Raw genomic sequence first — 24,919 nt, forward strand, 5'->3', positions numbered from 1 at the left:
TGACCCAGCCTATTTTGGCCTTAATGACCTTGCCATTTTTTGCAATTCTGACCAGTGTCCCTTTATGAGGTAATAACTCAGGAACGCTTCAACGGATCCTTGCGGTTCTGAGATTGTTTTTTCGTGACATATTGGGCTTCATGTTAGTGGTAAATTTAGGTCGATAATTTCTGAGTTTATTTGTGAAAAAAACGGAAATTTGGCGAAAAATTTGAAAATTTTGCAATTTTCACATTTTGAATTTTTATTTTGTTAAACCAGAAAGTTATGTGACACAAAATAGTTAATAAATAACATTTCCCACATGTCTACTTTACATCAGCACAATTTTGGAAACAAATTTTTTTTTTGCTAGGAAGTTATAAGGGTTAAAATTTGACCAGTGATTTCTCATTTTTACAACAAAATTTACAAAAACATTTTTTTTAGGGACCACCTCACATTTGAAGTCAGTTTGAGGGTTCTATATGGCTGAAAATACCCAAAAGTGACACCATTCTAAAAACTGCACCCCTCAAGGTGCTCAAAACCACATTCAAGAAGTTTATTAACCCTTCAGGTGTTTCACAGCAGCAGAAGCAACATGGAGGGGAAAAATTAACATTTAACTTTTTAGTCACAAAAATGATCTTTTCGCAACAATTTTTTTATTTTCCCAAGGGTAAAAGGAGAAACTGGACTACGAATGTTGTTGTCCAATTTGTCCTGAGTACGCTGATACCTCATATGTGGGGGTAAACCACTGTTTGGGCGCACGGCAGGGCTCGGAAGGGAAGGAGCGCCATTTGACTTTTTGAATGAAAAATTGGCTCCAATCTTTAGCGGACACCATGTCGCGTTTGGAGAGCCCCCGTGTGCCTAAACATTGGAGCTCCCCCACAAGTGACCCCATTTTGGAAACTAGACCCCCCAAGGAACTTATCTAGATGCATAGTGAGCACTTTAAACCCCCAGGTGCTTCACAAATTAATCCGTAAAAATGAAAAAGTACTTTTTTTTCACACAAAATTTCTTTTAGCCTCAATTTTTTCATTTTCACATGGGCAACAGGATAAAATGGATCCTAAAATTTGTTGGGCAATTTCTCCTGAGTACGCCAATACCTCATATGTGGGGGTAAACTACTGTTTGGGCACATGGTAAGGCTCGGAAGGGAAGGAGCGCCATTTGACTTTTTGAATGAAAAATTATCTCCATCGTTAGCGGACACCATGTCAGGTTTGGAGAGCCCCTGTGTGCCTAAACATTGGAGCTCCCCTACAATTGACCCCATTTTGGAAACTAGACCCCCCAAGGAACTAATCTAGATGCATAGTGAGCACTTAAAACCCCCAGGTGCTTCACAGAAGTTTATAACGCAGAGCCATGAAAATAAAAAATTATTTTTCTTTCCTCAAAAATGATTTTTAGCCCGGAGTTTTTTATTTTCCCAAGGATAATAGGAGAAATTGGACCCCAAATGTTGTTGTCCAGTTTGTCCTGAGTACGATGATACCCCATATGTGGGGGTAAACCACTGTTTGGGTGCACGGCAAGGCTCGGAAGGGAAGGCGCGCCATTTGACTTTTTGAATGGAAAATTAGCTCCAATCGTTAGTGGACACCATGTCGCGTTTGGAGAGCCCCTGTGTGCCTAAACATTGGAGCTCCCCTACAATTGACCCCATTTTGGAAACTAGACCCCCCAAGGAACTAATCTAGATGCATAGTGAGCACTTAAAACCCCCAGGTGCTTCACAGAAGTTTATAACGCAGAGCCATGAAAATAAAAAATTATTTTTCTTTCCTCAAAAATGATTTTTAGCCCAGAGTTTTTTATTTTCCCAAGGATAATAGGAGAAATTGGACCCCAAAAGTTGTTGTGCAGTTTCTCCTGAGTACGCTGATACCCCATATGTGGGGGTACACCACTGTTTTGGCACACGTCGGGGATCGGAAGGGAAGTAGTGACGTTTTGAAATGCAGACTTTAATGGAATGCTCTGCGGGCGTCACGTTGCGTTTGCAGAGCCCCTGATGTGCCTAAACAGTAGGAACTCCCCACAAGTGACCCCACTTTGGAAACTAGACCCCCAAGGGAACTTATCTAGATGTGTGGTGAGCACTTTGAACCCCCAAGTGCTTCACAGAAGTTTATAACGCAGAGCCGTGAAAATAATAAATGTGTTTTCTTTCCTCAAAAATATTTTTTTAGCCCAGAATTTTTTAATTTTCCCAAGGGTAACAGGAAAAATTTGACCCCAAAAGTTGTTGTCCAGTTTCTCCTGAGTACGCTGATACCCCATATGTGGGGGTAAACCACTGTTTGGGCACATGCCGGGGCTCAGAAGGGAAGTAGTGACTATTTGGAATGCAGACTTTGATGGAATGGTCTGCGGGAATCATGTTACGTTTGCAGAGCCCCTGATGTGCCTAAACAGTAGAAACCCCCCACAAGTGACCCCATTTTGGAAACTAGACCCCCCAAAGAACTTATCTAGATGTGTGGTGAGCACGTTCAACCCCCAAGTGCTTCACAGAAGTTTACAACGCAGAGCCGTGAAAATTAAAAATCATTTTTCTGTCCTCAAAAAAGATGTTTTAGCAAGCAATTTTTTTTTCACAAGGGTAGCAGGAGAAATTGGACCCCAATATTTGTTGTCCAGTTTGTTGTGAGTATGCTGGTACCCCATATGTGGGGGAAACCACTGTTTGGGCGCACGTAGGGGCTTGGAAGGGAAGTAGTGACATTTGAAATGCAGACTTTGATGGAATGGTCTGCGGGCGTCACGTTGCATTTGCAGAGCCCCTGATGTGCCTAAACAGTAGAAACACCCCACAAGTGACCCCATTTTGGAAACTAGACCCCAAAAGGATCTTATCTAGATGTGTGGTGAGCACTTTCAACCCCCAAGTGCTTCACATAAGTTTATAATGTAGAGCCGTGAAAATAAAAAATAATTGTTCTTTCCTCAAAATTTATGTTTTAGCAAGTAATTTTTTATTTTTGCAAGGGTAACAGGAGAAATTGGACCCCAATAGTTGTTGCCCAGTTTGTCCTGAGTACGCTGGTATCCCATATGTGGGGGTAAACCACTGTTTGGGCGCACGTCGGGGCTTGGAAGGGAGGGCGCACCATTTGACTTTTTGAACGCAAGATTGGCTGGAATCAATGGTGGCGCCATGTTGCGTTTGGAGACCCCTGATGTGCCTAAACAGTGGAAACCCCTCAATTCTAACTTCAACACTAACCCCAACACACCCCTAACCCTAATCCCAACTGTAGCCATAACCCTAATCACAACCCTAACCCCAACACACCCCTAACCACAACCCTAACCCCAACACACCCGTAACCCTAAATCCAACCCTAACCCTAATCCTAACCCTAATCCCAACCCTACGCACAACTATAACCCCAACACAACCCTAATCCTATCCTTAACCCTAACCACAAGCCTAATCTTAACCCTATTTCCAACCCTAGCCCTAATTCCAACCCTAAGGGTACCGTCTCACATAACGATTTACCAACGATCACGACCAGCGATACGACCTGGCCGTGATCGTTGGAAAGTCGTTGTGTGGTCGCTGGGGAGCTGTCACACAGACCGCTCTCCAGCGACCAACGATGCCAAGGTCCCGGGTAACCAGGGTAAACATCGGGTTACTAAGCGCAGGGCCGCGCTTAGTAACCCGATGTTTACCGTGGTTACCAGCGTAAAAGTAAAAAAAAAAAAACCGTACATACTCACATTTCGGTGTCCTTCAGGTCCCTTGCCATCTGCTTCCCGCTCTGACTGAGTGCCGCCGTACAGTGAGAGCAGAGCGCAGCGGTGACGTCACTGCTGTGCTGTGCTCTCACTTTCCGGCCGGCAGACAGTCAGAGCGGGAAGCAGACGGCAAGGGACCTGAAGGACACCGAAATGTGAGTATGTACGTTTTTTTTTTTTTTAACTTTTACGCTGGTAACCACGGTAAACATCGGGTTACTAAGCGCGGCCCTGCGCTTAGTAACCCGATGTTTACCCTGGTTACAAGCGAACGCATCACTGGATCGCTGTCACAACGATCCAGCGATGACAGCGGGAGATCCAGCGACGAAAGAAAGTTCCAAACGATCTGCTACGACGTACGATTCTCAGCAGGGTCCCTGATCGCTGCTGCGTGTCAGACACAGCGATATCGTATGGATATTGCTGGAACGTCACGGATCGTACCGTCGTAGCGATCAAAGTGCCACTGTGAGACGGTACCCTAACTCTAATTCCAACCCTAACCCTAAGGCTATGTGCCCACTTTGCGGATTCGTGTGAGATTTTTCCGCACCATTTTTGAAAAATCCGCAGGTAAAAGGCACTGCGTTTTACCTACGGATTTACAGCGGATTTCCAGTGTTTTTTTGTGCGGATTTCACCTGCGGATTCCTATTGAGGAACAGGTGTAAAACGCTGCGGAATCCGCACAAAATTGACATGCTGCGGAAAATACAACACAGCGTTTCCGCACGGTATTTTCCGCACCATGGGCACAGCGGATTTGGTTTTCCATAGGTGTACATGGTACTGTAAACCTGATGGAAAACTGCTACGAATTCGCAGCGGCCAATCCGCTGCGGATCCGCGGCCAATCCGCTGCGGATTCGCAGCCAAATCCGCACTGTGTGCACATGCCCTAACCCTACCCCTAACCCTACCCCTAATTCTAACCCTAATTCTAACCCTAACCCTAGTAGAAAAAAAATATATATATATTTTATTTATTTTTATTATTGTCCCTATGGGGGTGATAAAGGGGGGTCATTTACTATTTTTTTTAATTTTGATCACTGTGATAGGCTATATCGCAGTGATCAAAATACTTCTGAAATGAATCTGCCAGCCGGCAGATTCGGCGGGCGCAGTGCGCATGCGCCCGCCATTTTGGAAGATGGCGGCGCCCATGGAGAAGCCGGACGGACACGGGGAGGCCCGGTAAGTATGAAGGGGGGTGATCGGATCACGGGGGGGGGGGACCGGAGCACCGGGATGGGGGACCGGAGCACGGGGGGAGCGGACAGCAGGACGGAGGAGCGGACAGGACCACTTAGGGGGGCGGACCACGTAACGGAGCACTGGGGAGGAGATCGGTGGGTGTGGGGGGGACAGATTAGGTTTTCCAGCCATGGCCGATGATATTGCAGCATCGGCCATGGCTGGATTGTAATATTTCACCGTTTTTTTGGGTGAAATATTACAAATCGCTCTGATTGGCTGTTGAAAGTGAAACTGCCAATCAGAGCGATCGTAGCCACGAGGGGGTGAAGCCACCCCCCCTGGGCTGAAGCACCACTCCCCCTGTTCCTGGAGATCGGGTGAAATTGGAGTTAACCCTTTCACCTGATCTGCAGGAGCGCGATCCCTCCATGACGCATACGCTGCGTCACAGGTCGGATTGGCACCGACTTTCATGACGCAGCGTATGCGTCAAAGGTCGGGAAGGGGTTAAAATGCAATAACGGGCGATCAAAAGAACGTATCTGCACCAACATGCTATCATTAAAAACGCCAGCTCAGCTCGCAAAAAATAAGCCCTCACCCGACCCCAGATCATGAAAAATGGAGACGCTACGTGTATCGGAAAATGGCGCAATTTTTTTTCTTTTTTAGCAAAGTTTGGAATTTTTTTTCACCACTTAGATAAAAGAGAACCTAGACTTGTTTGGTGTCTATGAACTCGTAATGACCTGGAGAATCATAATGGCAGCTCAGTTTTAGCATTTAGTGAACCTAGTAAAAAAGCCAAACAAAAACTAGTGTGGGATTGCACTTTTTTTGCAATTTCACCGTTCTTGGAATTTTTTTCCCATTTTCTAGTACACGACATGCTAAAACCAAATGATGTCGTTCAAGAGTAAAACTTGTTTTGCAAAAAATAAGCCCTCACATGGCCATATTGACGGAAAAATAAAAAAAAAGTTATGGCTCTGGGAAGAAGGGGAGCAAAAAACGAACTCGGAAAAACCCAAGGTCATGAAGGGGTTAAGAAGTATCTTGGAGAAATATTCACTTTGCCTTACCTATTGTTGGGTTCAGATTAACACCGCTCTCGGATTTATTTCGTTGACCATAAGCAGCTCTTAACTCCTCCTGGAGATCAGCAGGGAGGGCTGCAAATACTTCGGGATCCACCTGGCGAAAGTGATTTATATGCAGATAGTTATTTTACACATTTGGTTTACAGCACATGTTCTGAACTACTGTATATCTTTCAATTTAGTGGATACTTCTGTTGGGTGCAGAGAACCTCCTTGCTTGGGAAACAGATTTTATCAATCTTTTCACCAAGAACTTTCAGATTCATGAAATGGCTCAAATCTTAGTTCTTCACCAGAATAATTCCACAATGCAATGCATAGAGGCTATGAGCTTACCTGTGAAAAATCTGGGAGGGCAATAACATTAATTCCAGACTCTGTTTGATCAGAAAGTGGTGGGATCTGTAGAAGGACGGTTGCGACTGGCTCTTCTTGCAACCCAATAGCACTGCAGCCATTTTCTTTTTTGCCTTCGCTAATGTGTAGTTTGCGCTGGAGGGCAAATGTCTGCTCAACTTGTTCCCTAATATCAGGGGGCAGCGCTGCTAAGACAGATGGGTCAACCTGTAATACAAGATTTTTATCACATCTTGTTTTCAAACCTAGAAATGTTGTAAAGTATCAACTTCAAATAGCTTTTGCAAATGTCAGAATACCCAAAATATATAACCATACTAGTCTTGTACACACGGACATAACTTACTTGTGAAGGAGATGGAACCTCAATGGTAAAATTAACTCTTGATTTCATGCTAATTGGGGTATGAAAACCATTTCTCCTTCCAGGAGGTTCTGCTTTGCTAGTGCTTGGATCCTGACTAGAAGCGAGATTTTTGTGGACAGATGAAACTGAATCACATGTGTCTGAGGCCGATGAAATTTCAACATCGAAAGCAGCGACAATGACTGGAAGCACAAGAAAAAAAAATATACACACGACATTTTTATATTAAACTACGTGAAGCATTGCCATGACAGTAAGGAAACAAAAGTTCAAGATTCTGTACCTTTTTGGGAGAGACTACAATAGCTACAACTAGTCTTCTGAAGGGCAGTCCTCCTCAAAAAATGGCCAGTATGCAAAGATGATGGAACATAAGTATATTTGAGACAGCCTCTCAGTGACTTTCCATCCAGGACAGGAGGCCGTAAGGAAATATCATTGGACTAAACATCACAGGAAGCCAGGGCACAGTTCATTTTATATGTGCTAACTCAGAGGGCAGAAAAGGGAAACTGTTGCAAAGTAGTAGACAATCCCTTTAAAATCAGGAAATATAGGAGTAGTCTTTTACAGATATTCCAGAGTAGAACTATTAAGCATTACAACAATTATTAACAGTAAGCGCTCAAAATTTCTAAGTAATTTACTATATAGCATTTTACCTTTACCAATTGAAAGGAATCTGTGGGTAGTATCAACCCTCCTATCCATCTATATGGGCATGTACATCATATGAAGCTGAATAAAATTATATCTTGATATCTGCAATCCAATGTTTTATTCCTGAGTAATCAACATTTTTCAAAATATGTAAATGAGCTGTTAAGATCTATGGGCCGGACAAAGATCTCCCCGAGAATCTGCCTCCAGAGCTTATTTTAAAAGAAAGGGGTCATTACCACAGTAAGACACGTAATGACTGACAGTCTGCTCTCCAAATCTACATGTCTCACACTGGTAACGACTCCTTTAATTTAAAGCTCTGGAGGCAGATTCTCGAGTATATATATATGTCTGGCAGATAGATAATAGCTCATTTACATATTTAAAAAATGTAGATTTCTTGTGAGTGAAACATTGGTTTGCAGATGACAAGGTATCATTTTATTCATCTTTCTATGTCCTACATGCTCATATAGACAGCTTATGAGGGTTGATCTTACTCACAGATTTCCTTTAACCCCTTTCTGACATCGGGCGTAATAATGTTGGACACCCTCCCTTTGATGTGGGCTCCGGCGGTGAGCCCACATCTTATCCGGCACATGTCAGCAGTTTTGAACAGCCGACATGTGCCGTTAACAGCTGCGGGAGGAATCGTGATCCTCCCATGGCGGCAAACCTGTTGAATGCTGCTGTCAATCTCTTGACAGCAGCATTTAACACATGCTTCCTGCAAGCTCGCCAGAAATTCGCCCATTGGTGACCCCCGTGATCGCGGATCACTGATAGGTTGGCATGACAACCAGAGGTCTCCTGCAGACCTCTATGCTTGTCACTGCCGAATTGCTATAAGTGCCGCCCGGTGGTCGGCGCTCATAGCAAGTGAGTAATTCAGCTACATACAGGCGATCTGATCATCGTCTATATGTAGCAGAGCTGATCGGGTTATGGCAGCTTCTAGTCTCCCATGGAGACTATTGAAGCATGCCAAAAGTAAAAAAAAAAAAAAAAGTAAAAAAAAAATATATATACAGTATATGAAAAAAATAAAAAGTTTAAATCACCCCACTTTCGCCCCTCCCCATTCAAAATAAAACAATAAAAAAAAAAAATCAAACATACACATATTTGGTATCACCGTGTTCAGAATCGCCTGATCAATAAAAATAGGATTAACATGATCGCTAAACGGCGTAGCAAGGAAAAAAAAGTCAAAACGACAGAATTACATTTTTTTGGTCGCCATGACATTGCATTAAAATGCAATAACGGGCGATTAAAAGATCGTATCTGAGCCAGAATGGTAATGGTAATTAATTAAAACGTCAGCTCGGCGCGCAAAAAATAAGCCCTCACCCAACTCGTGATCATGAAAAATGGAGACAGGTATCGGAAAATGGTGCAATTTTTTTCTTTTTTTAAACAAAGTTTGGAATTTTTTTTTCACCACTTAGATAAAAAAAAGAACCTAGCCATGTTTGGTGTCTATGAACTCGTAATGACTAGGAGAATCATAATGGAAGGTCAGTTTTAGCATTTAGCGAACATAGTAAAAAAGCAAAACAAAAACAACTGCGGGATTGCACTTTTTTTGTGATTTCACCGCAATTGGATTTTTTTCCCCGTTTTCCAGTACATGATATGTTAAAACCAATGGTGTCGTTCAAAAGTACAAATCAGCCCGTAAAAAAACAAGCAATCGCATGGCCATATTGACGGTAAAATAAAAAAGTTATGGCTCTGGGAAGAAGGGGATTAAGAAATGAAAATGCAAAAACGAAAATGCCTCCGGTCAAGAAGAGGTTAAGCAACACTTTGAATGTCTCCAACCATTGCCCTTGAGGATGTCCTTAGGATGAAAATACCTTCTGTCGTAGAAAGATCTTGCTTTGTGCAGCTATTACCCATTATATTTTGACCGGATGACTGTCAGAAAGTGTTTACCTCTCTTGCCATCTTCTTCCAGGGCTGGCTTATTTTTCCTTTTTTCTTGAAACATATCAATTAGTGAACGTGACCCTCCCGGTAACAGTCTGGATCTTGATAACAAGGAACTACCATTCGATACATGTGTGTGAACCAACTGGTGCATCTGAAGTCCAACCTTATAAAGACAAGAAGTTCTAATTTATAAATCGTCTTGGAAATTGAAGCCTAAACTAGATATGACACAATACGTGTTGCCAGATAAATATAATTATTAGTATGTTAGTAATCACATACACACAATATATGCTATGGAGGGATATGGTGCTATGGTGTAATTGACCTACCCCTCTCATATCTGCAACATTCAGTTTCATTGACTGAAACATCTTCAACGTTTCTTTGCCAATCACTGAGGCATTATCTGTGGCTTGGTCCAGAGTCACTGACCTGAGTAACCAAAAGACAAAACGTCAGCAGAAGCAAATACTTGAAAAGGAAGTTAAAATGCATATAAGATCATTTTCATTCACTATGGCATTAAAATCTACCTAAACCTTATAAGAAACACATACAAACTTAAAAATCAAGGGAAGCCCCTTGTGGCCTATATAGGGACAAGCCGTCAGAGACAACTTGCCACTAACCGGAAGTAAGAGAACCACCCTGAGCGGTGTACCAAAACAAAACCTGAAGAAGTAACTACCGGTACTCTCTGGGCACTGCTATATAATGAATGCTAAATAGCTGGTGCCCGTTTGTATAATTACTTCTGTGTGGAGTATCAGCAAGCTATAAGGCCCTAGTGTAGAAACTGCTTTTTGCTAGGAGTGATGGCAAATCATGTGGATTTTACAGGGAAATTTTATTTGCATCAAAGTTAATAGTTGCAAATTGAATGTCTTTCCTTATTCTGTTCATCTCACAGTTTACCTGTCCTGCCACAACTTCTTAGATCATCTTAAGTCTGGGCCAGTACTTGCGGCTCGACCATGCCTCTGATTTTACTGCACGCTTGCGATCAAAGCACACAACGCAATGTGTATCATCTGAGGCCTAGTCAGTGCCTCTGTGTGCTGCTGCAACGACACAACATGCAGAGATGTCGGAGGCACTGTTGAAGCAAAAGTCCCGGCCAAGAGTCAAGAAAGTCATAGAAGACTGGGGAAGGCAAAAAGAAAAATCCCATATGACCGGACGACAGGCTACAGGAGCGGCAGCACAGAGGAGCAGTGAGGCAAGCCTGTTGCTGGCCCTATACGCTTCAGCAGGTGGAAGCCATATTGTTGAATTTGTACAGAAAGAATTGCATTTAGTAGAATACGATTTTTCATAATATTTGAGAATTCACTTCCACTCAAATAAATTCACTTATCTCTGCCAGTACGACCAGTTGAAGCAATTCAGGGGAGGTATTTGCATTATAAGATTTGAGCCCTCTCGGATTCTATATTCCAGTCTCCTGAATGGCCATTATTACGATACTTTAATGGCAAATAGCCAGCAGCTATTGATATAGAATAGAACATCACAATAAAGATGCAAGTTTAATACAATTAGGACATTCACCTTGCAATGTTATCACATATTCCATGACCACCAAATTTTGCAGGTTCAATGGGTGCCCCGGCTTTTCGCACCATAATCTTCAGAGTAAGTTTCTTGCCCTTCATTTTAACAGATTCTAGCCTTCGCTGGATTTCTTCTGATAGGTTCATCAAAAAGGCTTCTGCTTCTCTGGTCTAAGAATGAACACTTTATTAGTTGGAAATATTCAATCACTGTGAGGAAACACAATAATGTCCCAATGTAATGTCACCTGGGTCTGAAAAAACTAGACCAAAACTGGTCAAAAAAGCAAATCCAAACCACCACTGACATTTGACATCTGACATGTAGGTAACTAAATTAGAAGTACTGAGCACTGCTCAATAAGTATAAATGCATCTCCTAGGAAAAGAGGTACCATCCAAAGTTGGCAACAACCGAGGATTATCCTTCTAATGAATTGGGTTTATTTATGGCACAAAAACTATAGATTCTGATAGATGTAAGCCAGCTTCATCAGACAGAACAACATTATTTTACACAAAACTAAAGCCAATCCACTTAAGACTTTCCACCGCAATCATGCAAACTGTGAAATCCACAGCATAAATTAACATGCTGTAGATTTCAAACCTGAAGTGCAATTTCCTAAAATCTCATCCACTTTCTTCATACTGTACTAAGCAGGGTTTTTCCACCAGCAAATATGCTCATTGGTTAGCAAAAGTCCCAAATCAGTTTTCCATTTCGTAAGAAAATAAGGGAGCTGCAGATTAGAGCCATTTAGAGGTAAATAGGAGAGACATTCTTCAAAACCAGTCGCTATTCTAGATGAGGGGGCATATTGGAATCAAAAGCACAAGATTTGTTAAAAGTGGAGACTAAAGTAAGACTTGTGATGTAAGGTACATCACAATGCCCCCTTTCAGCCCCTCCATTTTGGCGGAGCTGGCTGACACTGGCGACCAAAAAGAGAAAAGTTGCAAATATGTTGTTTTGTAACTTTACAAGTTGTTTTACTCCAGATTTCTGGCATAAACACTAAAGAATTGGGGGTTAAAGTGTGCCGTAAAATTCAATTTCAAGTACATGTAATTTCAACAGGTTATTATTATAGTTAGATCTAATGGGCAATGACTGTAAAAATGTGCAAATTGAAAAGCTCTAAAGCTCTCAGGAATGGCTCCAAAGTGAGAATATAAATTAGTGAAGAGTGGGAACAACTCTGACTGTTTCCATTATGTATCTCAAACTCCTCCAGTAGAACACCATTCACCGGACACAAGCTGATAGTCTATACTAAGCAAGATCCCTCTTCAACATATTAGGTCTCAGTCCTTCTTAACAGAGTTTCAGCTAAGAAAACCCAATTCACTGACCGCTGTTTCGGCATTGGTGGAAAGAATCATCAGTGGTTGTTGTTTGGACTCAGACTCTGTAAATAAGGGAAATGGCTTTCATAGTATTATCTTTGGCCTCCCTATTAACCATGAAGCCTTCCTGATCCAGGTGAACAATACCCGATAGAAGAGGAGATATTCTGGTTGCAATTATCTTAGCAAATAATTTCACATGCATGTTGAGGAGAAATATTGGCATGTAACTGGCACACTGAGTTGGATCCTTCCCATCATTATAAATGACCGAAATATAAGCCCATAAAAATCTATAGGGAATATGGAATGTTTAAGAGGGTATTAAACTAGAAAGAAGGTGTTGGATAAGTCAGCAAACATTTGTAGTAAGGCAGCAAAAGACCATTTGGCCCAGGGGCCTTCTTTGACTTGGTGTTTTAGATAGCAGCACAAAGCACTATCTCCGAAATTGGAGACCAGAGAGCCTCAGAAGATCACATCAGTAAAGTCCGATAGGCCTTAATAAAAAATATTTTTTGTATAAGTAAACGGAAATCTGCTCACTGGGTTGTGGGATTAGAAGAATCTGTCCAATATAGTGAGGAGAAAGGTTTTAAAAGTCTCAGCTATATCTGGCAGAAGAAATTTGTGCATTTGAGATTGACCAAATCTAGAGGTGGACATACGGCTGAGCTCACTGGACACCAAGTGCTTTAGCCAGGGAGCCACCACTTTTATTACTGTTTTCATAATAATGACCAGTATATTTGCAAAGATCCAAAACCTACAAGAAGCAGAATAAACATAGACCCTGCTGTAACTAGATAAGTAAAAAGCAAAAGTGCATTTAAAGAACACAAGGTTCTTAGTAATAATGTTCTTGATCAAAAATAGAATAAAAGCCATCCCACTGTCGACAAGGTGACCCTGACCGGGAAGATATGTATACTAACTTAAACCAAGCTCAATTTTTGTGTTTTTTCTTAATATTTAGAAAGAGTAACTTTTGCTTAACTGAGTAAATTAGAGCATCTCTTTTTTTGTGTTAAAGTTTAAGGTCGTCAGCTGTTGTACGTTTATGCAACCTCTCCAAGTCTCCAATTATCTTCAGCAATTTGGTTATTTCCTAAGTCTTCTCATGTGAATAGGGCCAATTTGACAGGAAATATAGCATCACTAAATGCCCACCCAGAACGATAATGTATAAGTGTAAAAACCCCAAATAACGTCTTTGGTCATGATGCCAAATGGAAACACACTACTAGACTCAGACTGAAAGAACTCATATGACAGTCATTTAAGGTTCTGATGGGATCTTTTGAGAAGGATCAAATGGAGAAGGAAAATCTGGAACAGACTGTAAGAGCGATGTAGATTGATTGTACTTGAACTTTGTACTGTATGCTCCTCAGGATTCCAGTTTCGACTTTTAACTTTCTGCAGTAGCAGCACTGGACAATTAACGAACAATTATTCAGCCAGAGTTGTTCAGCCAGATCTGCATGATTTTTCATAAGAAAGGACGAGCCATCTTTATGGACAATAAAGTGAAAGGCATGTCCTCACTATAGGAAGAAGCACATTTGCAAATCTTAGTAAAGAGAGGGTACGACTGCAGCCATCAGGGAACACTTTTATCTCTACACCTTCAGGGACAAGGGATCCCGCAGTCCAAGACCTCTCCAATACAGCGTCAGATATAGTAATGGAGCATACACAAGACATCTCTGGGTTAAAAGGATCCACCCTGTCAATAATATAGGAAACCTCCAATGGGCGCTTCTTCTAAAGATAATGATAACTATATGTGTCAGGTCTTATTGTTCAAGTATACCTTTTTTGTACAGATTTTATTTCTATGCCCCTTGTTTTCTTGATCGTCTATAAGCAAGTCTATACTGTTCTGCTTCATTCTCCAAAGAGCACAGCACACAATTTATAAAAGAGAGCTTGAAGTGGCCTCCATAGCAGATGTTTTGGAGGAAAGAACATTATTCTCCTTCCTGAACGAGTCCAGGGCCTGCCAATGAGAGGATTGCCATCTAGGAATCCTGTCTGGCTGAAAGCATATAAATTAGGTCTCGTAGAAGCTGTAGTTCAGGATGGATAATAGGCGATGGCCTGTGTGGACCCTATGCCACTATATTGATGTGATAGAACAACATACTGCAGAGTGTGCTATAATCCACAAATGATTGGAGTCGAATACAGAAGGCCGGTGAGACAGAAGTAGATGGGCAACTTGTTGCAACACTCATCTGTGATCAGTGGTGTTCAACCTCTTTGAGGATGCACACTTGCGTGGGCTAAGTAAGGAACCAGTGGTGCCATTACTGGATGATCAAAGTAGGTCAGACACCGAGGAAGAAATGTATCTTTCTTTGTTGCATGATGACTCACCAAAGCGTAGACTCGGAAGTGAATGATCAAAGCTTGCGACTTTTCTTTTCCCAGATATCACTGTAGATGATTAGGCATGGAAAACAGCAAAAAGGTAGAAGGGACAACGGAGCTCCTTAGCCAAGCTGCCTCATGCCGCCATAGCAAAGCCCCCCCACTACTTCATTCTTGAATAAAAGCAATACGGCCCCATTTCAGGATAGTTGTAGCACCTATGGTCGATATACCATTAATGGTCAAAATGGAGCACCCTTTTAAGACTCATACCCTCAAGAACAACATCCAAGGATGTTAACATAAGACAATACCTTTGTAAACCGGATACCATAGTTGATTTCAGCTGATACAGATTTTCTCTCTTTCTCTTTTATAATCGGCCGATCATCTAACCCTCGGCAGAATCTGTACAACATCTGGCCTGTTTTTGGCCCAAACTCTTTCTGGAGTTTTGACATTGAAAGATTTTGTAGATCGCCACAGGTTTTTACATATAAAGATGACAATTTATATTCCATGGATCTACCAACTCCTAGAAAATATAGACAATGAAAATATAGTTTTAGATCTATAATAAAACCAGTTTCTCACATAACAATGACATTTTCACATAGTTTCATAAAATATTGCGAATCTCATTTATTCTGAGTAAATGAGTGTATGAGTTTTCTGGTTTGCACTATCGTCTCTTAAAATACATATCTATATATATAATTGTCTAAGGGGTACTTCCTTCTTTCTGTCCTTCTGTCACCGTTATTCGTTCGCTGATTGGTCTCGGCAGCTGCCTGTCATGGCTGCCGCAACCAATCAGCGACGGCCACAGTCCGATTAGTCCCTCCCCTACTTCCCTGCACTCACTGCCCGGCGCCCGCTCCGTAATCTCCCTCACACAGGGTTAATGGCAGCGGTAACGGCCCGCGGTGTAACGGGCTCCGTTACCGCTGCTATTAACCCTGTGTGTCCCCCAACTATTTACTATTGATGCTGCCTATGCAGCATCAATAGTAAAAATATGCATATTAAAAATGATAATAAAAAAAAAAAAAACCTGCTATACTTACCCTCCGCCGCCTTTCTCGCTCCTCGCCACGCTCCCCGGACCGCTCCATTACAAGAGTCAGCTTGCGGTGAGGTCCCGTCCCAGGGCTGGTGTGCGGCAAGGACCTGCCGTGACGTCACGGTCATGTGACCGCAACGTCTTCATAGGTCCTGCTCCCACCAGCCCTGGCACTTGCAATGGAACTCGGCTTCAGGAAAATGGCCGCCGCGATCTCGATCTGCGCACGCGCGGCATCCCGCGGCCATTTTCCTGAAGCCGAGCACTACCATCTGCACAGGATCCCAGGAAGAGGAGAGGCGGGACGCAGAGGAGCAGCGACAAGAATGGTGAGTATGATACACTACAAGGGGCCCTCGGATCGTTAGGTGAGTATGTTTATTTTTTATTTTTTGGACCTGTGACATACGTGCCTCGGTAATATACTACGTCACTGGGCAATATCCTACGTGCCTCTGCTGTATACTACAAGGCTGGGCAATATACTACGTGGCTGGACAATATACTACAAAGCTGTGCAATATACTATGTGGCTCTGTGCAATATACTACGTCGCTGTGCTGTATACTATGTAGCTGGGCAATACACTACGTGGCAGGGCAATACACTACGCGGCAGGGCAATATACTACGCGGCAGGGCAATATACTACGTAAATGGGCAATATACTACGTAAATGGGCAATATACTACGTAAATGGGCAATATACTATGTAAATGGGCAATATACTACGTAAATGGGCAATATACTACGTAAATGGGCAATATACTACGTGGACATGCATACTCTACAATACCCGATGCATTTGCATCGGGCCACCATCTAGTTAATAAATAGTCATTTTAAAATAAATATTCAACACAGGGCAGTAGGTACTGACTTGTAATTTTGTAAGACAGAAATACCTGGTAATGTACTAACTAGTTGGCCTCTAATAAAATCATCAACATCCTCGGGTTTTAAATGATATTGTCCGTCTGGTTTCGCTTTCCTGGTTGCCATTCTAGCCAAAAGGATATTGGAGCCTAAAAATGGAAGAAAAAAAATAACATTATTAAGATTTATATTCCAAAGACATTACAGAACAACATACACAAATATTTAACAGAATTGTGAAAAGTCATACTATTTACAGCACAATAATACAAAGTGAAGGCAAAAGACATGAGAACATCAGGTACAGCGATACAATCATGAAAATGTTGAAAAATCTGCAACTCCATTGTGGCACCATCTAGGATTGCCAGAATTAGGGGAGTGCTTTCTCTTGCACTCCCGTAGACTATGAATGGAATGGAGATTAAGCATGTGCACCCCCAGTCCAATCAACATGGGGCTCTGCAGAGATTGCTTCCCAAGTTTCAGAGCCTCATTGTCAGGATCATTGAGGGTCGCAGTGATCAGTAATGCTCGCGTCCTGTGATAAGGGGATTACTTACTATCTTTGTCAGCTTCAGAATTCATATGTAAGCAAGCACAGGTCCTAATAGGAGCCATATCCTTTGGTTAAAAATCCACTGGATAGTTTTGGATAAAACATTCTTATACTCAATGCAAATAAAGGGCTGATAGTACCATGGATGGGACTGTGAGGTCCTAAGCATCCTTCCTCTCATAGATTAGCTGTCAATCAATGAAGCTGCAGTAGGGATAGCCAGCAAAACTGTTGTTGGAAGGGTTCTCTGGAGTCTGTGGTCCCACCCACAATGATTTGAGCACCTCGTTTGCATATGAACCGAAAGAATATTTTCTCCGAAACAATTCTTAAACTAAAGGTATGGCTCCTATTAGTGCTTGGTCTCCTAGAAGGACCTGTGTTGACTTCTAGATTTTGGTGCTGACAGACCCCCTTTAAATTGGCCGCTTTAGAGCACTGTTTTTAAGATGTATTTATGCCACTTACCAAAATTACTTTTTATTGTAGATCTGCGCTACTTTCTTTATTAGAATACCATGATTATTTAACACCACAAAAGACGTTTTGAAAAAGGACCTGGAATGATACGTACACCTTGAAGATTTTAGAGAAAGGGCTATAAAACAAAAATAAAAGGGACTGAGCGCAATGCTGAAGCTAATAGGATGATGCAGTTTAGTGTAGGTTTATTAGACTTGGGCAAAGAACAGGTCATGTCATGAACAGATACAAAAGAAAGTGAATACTAACTCATTCCAACCGACGCAGCACACAACGTCTTCTCTTTAATTTCAGCTCGAATCGCACTAGCAACTTCATCTGGATTGAGCTTGGTCTCGATAAGGACTTCTGTAATATCCACCAAGGCTTCGTCACAGCTTACAGCTTCAATGTCATGGGTATAGCTGGAGGAAAGGCACAAAGAAGGACAAACATTATCATAAATGATGGGAAACCCAAAGAATAAGCAGCATATTGATAGGTTCAATGGACATTTACTAGCTATTCACGTGACAACTGATAGAAAACTGCTCACGATGGCCCAAAGGCTGGGACCTTATTAACCCCCAGATGGTGGTCCCGAAGCCCCTTCATTCCCTTCACTGCACATCTGCAGTACGGAGGAGTGCGAGTTGAGTAGCAACCAAATTAGCTCTGGTCTATCGCATGCATTTATACTTTGCAAAACAATAAAAAAAAAAAAACAACTTGCCTTGCCAGTGTTTTATACAAAGTCATGGCAACTTCCTTATACGCCTCAAAATCATAAGTAACAACTTGAAGGTCAGGGCACAATTGCTTTGCTTTACCAAACATCATTCCATTCTTCACACCAGCCTGCCTGGAGGATAATGAGGAGAAATGCATGAAAAGTCTAGCGGGTAAGAAATATGCATGATTAGATAGATAGGTATAGAGATGAACAGATGGATATTATTGAAGTCTCTATGCAAAAAAATGATATCTTGTGGTTTCCTACCTCGCCTCATAACTACATGATGCAATTTCAGCTAATGACAGCTGTGAGATATCTATATCCAGGCCATTTTTCTTTGCAAGATCTGGATGATCCCATAAAGAGAAATCCACATTGTGTCCATTTTCTTGTGCAGAATTTGGATTGTCCAGTGAAGTTTCATCTAAACATGGAATAGAAAGAGGGAAAAATAGCTTATACTGATATATTTATATGCAGACTGAAAATCCCACACTTCCAAAGCACAATGTAACATGGAATTTCACAAGACCAGAAAAAGAAGACTTAGTAATGTTTTATTCTTTTCTAAAACCATCTGATATAGGTCTGATAATGCACATACAGACATAAAAACAAATACTTATTTCTAAATGTAAAAAAATGCTCAAAACATTTATATTCCATTATATCAACATTTATATGACAGTGTAGCAATTGAAAGGATAAGAAAGCTGATCTCTTTATGATCCCAAAGCACAGCTCTAGAAGAAAGAAATCACATTCTGAAGTTCTGAATAAATATGTCCGGAAGTGCATTGGGTGTGACGATGCACTTAGAGCTCTTCAGTCTCACGCTGTATTCCCTGCCATGTAGAGGAGCCAAGGACCTGTTAATCAACCTTTAGCACTGCATTGCTTTGGAGTCATAAAAAGATCAACTTGCTTATCTTTTAAAAAGCTACACAGACATATAAATGGTTTGGAGGTGGAGAAGTATCTACAAAGAAACATGTCAGGTTGGATAAGACTATTACCTGCAGATATAGTGTTAATCTGCAGGTAAATAGTATTAGGAAGGTCCCCAGCCGCCATACTGAAGGTGAGGCACCCAGGAGAAAATTAGCTTTATTCTTCCCAGGAGCTGACAGTTTTCAGTCATGCCAGAGTAATTACAGTCACGGCTCACAGCACTGAGAGCAGCAGCTGTAAGTATTCCCAAATACTTTGACAGTCAGGCAAAGCACCAATGCACTGCAGAGCCGGCTGTCAGTCCGTGACGTGGCGTGCTTACATTCACTGCTCTCAGTGCTGTGAGCGGTGACTAATTGTTCTGGGCTCCCTTGCGTGACTGACCTCACCTGCGTGACTGACCTCACCTGCGTGACTGACCTCACCTGCGTGACTGACCTCACCTGCGTGACTGACCTCACCTGCGTGACTGACCTCACCTGCATGACTGATAGCTGGCGGCTCCCAGGGAGAAATAAAGTTCATTTTCTCCCGGGTGTCGCACTTTCAGTACAGCGGATGAGCACCTTCCAAACCCTGTTAACTTACAGATGAACCCTATATCTGCAGGTTAATAGCACTATCCGACCTGACATGTTCACATTAAAGTTCTTATTTTGACCCAAATGAACCTTATTTGCATTAAAAGAGGCAGGAAAAGCGAACACAAGGTAAGTGCATTGTAACAAAATAACAGCGACATTTTTTGCTGCACACTGTTAAAAGTATAATATTTAGATTTCCTTCATCTATTTTATGCATCACTATAAGTGGAAAATAACCGGTGCTTTACCCGTTTTGTCTCTCATGAACTTTTTCTGATAGTACTGGAACTCTAATTGAGGGTTGGCTCCTTCCCGGGAAGAGGTTTTACCACTACCTCTATTGCTTGTAACAGCCACTGGTTTACCTACAGAAACCCAAAAGATCAAAAGAAGTAACAGCATGTGAAAAAAATGGGATAGTTTTAGAATTTTACAGCTTATTCTCATTCTTATGGGGTTAATTCTGTGTTGTCGGGCCACTTTCTAGCAACCCTGGCAATTGGGATCTTCTAAAGGCTTGGCACAGGGTAAATTTCGGTCATTGACTCACACTACATATTTAACCATAGTGGAGCCACACATGGCTCATGGGCCTCATACCTGTGGCTGAAGATCTCCAATTCCTTACTAAACGAGTCTCTAGAATTCAGTGACACACTCGGGTGCCAGACTGGAGCCACACGATTAAGTTGGTGTGCTTATCTAACACGTAGTAGACATTGCAGCCTGCAGGATGGCACCGCTGTGCAGGTATCATCTGCCCCTAATTTAGTTTCAGTCAGTTTTGAGCACTACAATTACATATTAAAAATAAGCTGTGCCACGTACTTTGAGGCTCCTGAACAGCAGCGAGTCCTTACTGTAGCCCCTGAAAGGCAGTTAGCTGCCAAAAATCCATAGCTCGTACACTTTTATGCTGCTTTTGTCCATTCTGGTCAGCCTTTATTCGAATGAAGAGCCACCAATTATAGAAGATACATTTACACAGACAAATTGTTGACCCACATGCAATGACTGAAAATACAGTGTAACCAGTCGACTGAAGGTCTTAAAAGAAGTTGTCCACTACTTAGACAACTTCTTCTCATACCCCTTCGCTTGGCCCTGATAAAATAAAAAAGCCTATACTCACCTCCTGTGCTGGCGTCGTTCCCATGATGTCGGCACTCATTCTCCCCAGGGACTCCTTGTGACACGTGACCATGCCCCCAATCAGAGCTGGCGTCACTGTCCCCGTCGCCTGTCGAATTGAACATGAAGAAGAAGTGAGAGAGCAGCTGCAGCCGGGATTTCCTCATCATGTTCGATTTGTCCAAAGGCGGGGACACTGACGCCAGGTGCTGATTGGGCGCTGGGGTCACAGGTCACAACAACCACTCAAGCCACGAGTGCTGACAATGATGGAACGGGCAATAGCATGGGAGGTCAATATATAGGTTTTTTTATTTTATCAGAGCCAAACATTTAGATCAAGAAGGGACTGTCCAAGTAGTGGACAATCCCTTTAAAGGCATATAAACTGCATGGGGACAGAACAATAATGATCTGTCTCCATACAGTATGCATATTGCCAGCAGCACATCCTAAGTTTACATACAGAAATATCCTGGCAAAAGCCATGATATGTTGGCCCACAAACAATCCAGTAAACCACAAATATGCATTTTGCGGGTTTGTCAGCTTGTGTACACCGGCCAATGACGGGGAATGAGCATTCAGATGATTATCTGCCCATATGAAAAGGCCTAAAAATGATCTCTGTGGCTTCACTGCCCAGATTCCCCAATAGCTAGCTGTTAGGCTGCAGGGAAAGTGGCTAGTCAGGTTTCCTTTCCACTGCAGTGACAGTGCAGGGACAATGAAGCATTACCACCATTAAAATCAAACAGAGAACCAAGCTCCTCCAGGGGAGTGCTGCATTTATTGTCCGTGTCAGAAAGGGGGCTGAGCAGAGGATTCCCCTCTAGTATAGTCACGCAATCTAAGTTAGCCATATATGAAGGTTTGTCTATAGCAAAAAAAGAAAAATCCTTTAAAAGTCATCTGCCAGAGATGGTATTGAATAGTACATGACTGGGAGGGGGGAAAAAACCTACTGACATAGAATTTAAAGAGGCCCTCCCACGAACATTTTTTTTAATAAATCTGTGTTTATGTGCATATAATGTAGTGTATATTAATAAACGTACCTACAGCCACTTTCTCCAGGATCCAGTGCCAATCTCTCCTCTTCTGAGTGACCTCACCGCTTTACAGACGCTCCGGGTCACAGTGCGCTCACAACGAAGCTCCGTAGACTTACATTGGATAGAGGAGCAGAACGGCGCTGGATCCCAGAGAAGATGGCAGGAGGGGAGTATAGTAACACACCACATGCACATACACATGTCTAGTGAAAAAAAAAACCTTCATGGGAGTGCTTCTTTAAAAGAAATCTTGTCAGTAAGATCAACCCCTGAACCGCACATTTGGGCATTCAAGTCTTTAAAAGCAAACTCCAATGACACTTTGAAATTTTCCCTCTGTAACTGCATTCTCAAGTACGGTAATTAGCATTTTAATTCATATGAATTAATTGCTGTTCGTGTAATTCAGGGGTTGCCCAGTCCAAATCGATAAGTCTGCAGTCACTATGTGTGAAAGCAGACTTATGAATCCCCCCAGCACACACACTGCGCACTGAGGGACTCGTCGGTTTCTGAGTGGGGCCCAGAAGGTAAGTTACTATGTATGCCTTAAACATACTCCCAGGCAGAAGCCACCTAGTGGTATTGGCCTCAATGCTTGTATTGAGTTGGACCTCACCCCATCTAGTGACACGGCTGTCAAGTGGGCGTGGCCTTGATCTATAAAAGTGTATTGAAGCAAGGCCGTGGCCACTGGCTGAAGTATGTATAACTCACTACATACGCTCAGGTCGCGACTCAGAACCGGTGAATCCCGCAACACACAGTGCATGCGCTGGGGGAGAATCATAAATCTGAAGTCACACAGAGTGACAGCAGACTTATTGTTTTGGACTGGACAACCCCTATAAGCAAACCTTCTTATTTTATGCACTTGCCATTCATGTTTAGATCAGAACAAGGGAAAATATAAAAGGTATTTACCCACGCTCAGAATGGCAAGATCAAGGTTATTGATGGCTTTTTCCCATTAGTATTCTGCTCATAGACACATCAAGCATTCGATCTGAGCCTCCTATCAGCAGGCATCATCTACTGCAGAACAGATTAATCCAACTGCAAACCCCTATTATCTACAACAAACATTCGGGACCAAAAATATAACCCTGCGTAGTCGGTTAGCCAAACATCTGACTCCTCAATGTCCCTGACTCCCGACTCCCCAGCACTGCCTCAATACTGAGCATGTACATAAAGTGCAGCACAGATTCATCTCCACTAAAAGTGAAGACCCTTAGATCAGGAACAGAACAGACATTTATAGGACATTTCATAACTTTCCCAAATCTTATAAAAACTTTTACAGCACATAATAAATTGGGTACAGTAGTACAATCCAGTATTTTTTTTAGGAGTTGAAGTCAGTTTATGTTATACTGATTCCATGACTCCAACTCCAGAGCCCTGCCGATAGTAACCCCTTAGTGATCAACAGGTACGGACTGGGGCTGAAATTCAGTCCTGGCATTTGAAATCACACAGGCCAATGCTGTCCCCGTCCCCATGAACCAGATGAGATATATCACTAATATTACCCTGGATGGAGGAAAGGAAGATTTACTACAAGACCAATATTTCTATTGATACCTGTGGCCTGCTGGAATAAGTGACGGAGTCAGCAACTTTGTGCTCCGTCATAACTCTTAACAGTATGGGTATCTTGAGAACACCGATTCTGCTAACAATGTAGCAGACAAGGTAGCCCATGACCAGACAGGCCCTTCTGGCATTTGCCAGAATTGCCAGATGGCCAGTCCGGCCCTGGTGATCAAACTAATTTTGATCTTAATGACCAGGCAAAATTTTTGAAATCTTACCAGTGTCATTTTGTCAGGCAACAACTATGGAACGCTTCAACGTATCATAATGATTTTGTGGTTGCCTTTTCATAACGTATTGTACTTCATGATAGTGATAACATTTGTTCGATATGACTTGCGTTTATTTGTGAAAATATCACAATATGGGGGAAAATGTAGAAAAAAAAATAAATTGCAATTTTCAAACTTTCAATCTTTATATCCTTAAACCAGTTATAAAAAATAATTTAAAAACATCTCCCGTATGTCTCCTTTCCATCTGCATCAAGTTTCATACTTTATTTTATTTTGTTGGGATGTTAGAGGGATTAAACATTTAGCAGCAATTTCTCATAGAAGTAACACTAAAAAGTGGACCCCGCAGTTTGTTACCCACTTTCTTACAAGTGCAGCGATAAGCCACATGTAGTCAAAAAGTTCTGTTTGGACAAATGTCAGGGCTTGGAAAGGAAAGATCACCATTTGAATTTTGGAACACAAATTGGCTGAACTAGATTGCGGGCGATATGTCACATTTGCAGGGCCCCTAAGGCGCCTAAACAGCAGAAACCCCCCACAAATGACCGCATTTGGGAAACTACACCCATCAAGGATTTTATCTAGGGTAAAGTGAGGATTTTGAACACAAAAGTACTACACAGAAATTGAGAACACTAGGTAATCATATTGAATATGTCGTCATTAGTGTTGAGTGCAAGCGCTCGCTACTTGGGTGTCCCTAGGGTGCTCGGGTATGAATAGAGTATAGTGGGTGCTTGAATGACATGCTCGATCAAGTCCCTGCCCCGCAAGCTGTTCGACACCCAAAAAAACATGCAGGAATTACCTGTGTATGGCAGACAATCCCTGCATGTTTTCTGGGTGTCTAACAACTAAACATACAGGGTGGGGGATTTGAGGGTGTCACCTGAGCACTCGCGATACTTGATGCGTACCTGAGGAGCACTTGCACTCAACACTAGTTGTCATATCATAATTTTTCTTTTTACTTTTGAAAAACCATAAGCCCAACCCTAATGG

At 42.2% G+C, this 24,919-nt stretch overlaps 1 protein-coding gene across 1 annotated transcript in view; it reads right to left on the reverse strand.

The window, feature by feature from the left end:
- Positions 1 to 24,919, reverse strand: part of REV1 (REV1 DNA directed polymerase) — an 81,806-nt gene that overhangs the window by 17,472 nt on the left and 39,415 nt on the right. The window contains exons 8-19 of the mRNA XM_077296543.1: positions 20,142 to 20,258; positions 18,623 to 18,782; positions 18,356 to 18,484; positions 17,893 to 18,047; positions 16,631 to 16,750; positions 14,978 to 15,198; positions 10,936 to 11,108; positions 9,714 to 9,816; positions 9,385 to 9,544; positions 6,757 to 6,959; positions 6,390 to 6,617; positions 6,036 to 6,147 (exon numbers count right to left, since the gene is read on the reverse strand). Of these exons, the coding sequence (XP_077152658.1) occupies positions 6,036 to 6,147; positions 6,390 to 6,617; positions 6,757 to 6,959; positions 9,385 to 9,544; positions 9,714 to 9,816; positions 10,936 to 11,108; positions 14,978 to 15,198; positions 16,631 to 16,750; positions 17,893 to 18,047; positions 18,356 to 18,484; positions 18,623 to 18,782; positions 20,142 to 20,258 (1,881 nt within the window). The remainder of the gene's footprint in view (positions 1 to 6,035; positions 6,148 to 6,389; positions 6,618 to 6,756; positions 6,960 to 9,384; positions 9,545 to 9,713; positions 9,817 to 10,935; positions 11,109 to 14,977; positions 15,199 to 16,630; positions 16,751 to 17,892; positions 18,048 to 18,355; positions 18,485 to 18,622; positions 18,783 to 20,141; positions 20,259 to 24,919) is intronic.

This window comes from Ranitomeya variabilis, chromosome 3 (genome assembly GCF_051348905.1).
Source record: "Ranitomeya variabilis isolate aRanVar5 chromosome 3, aRanVar5.hap1, whole genome shotgun sequence".
Taxonomy (NCBI): Eukaryota; Metazoa; Chordata; class Amphibia; order Anura; family Dendrobatidae; genus Ranitomeya; species Ranitomeya variabilis.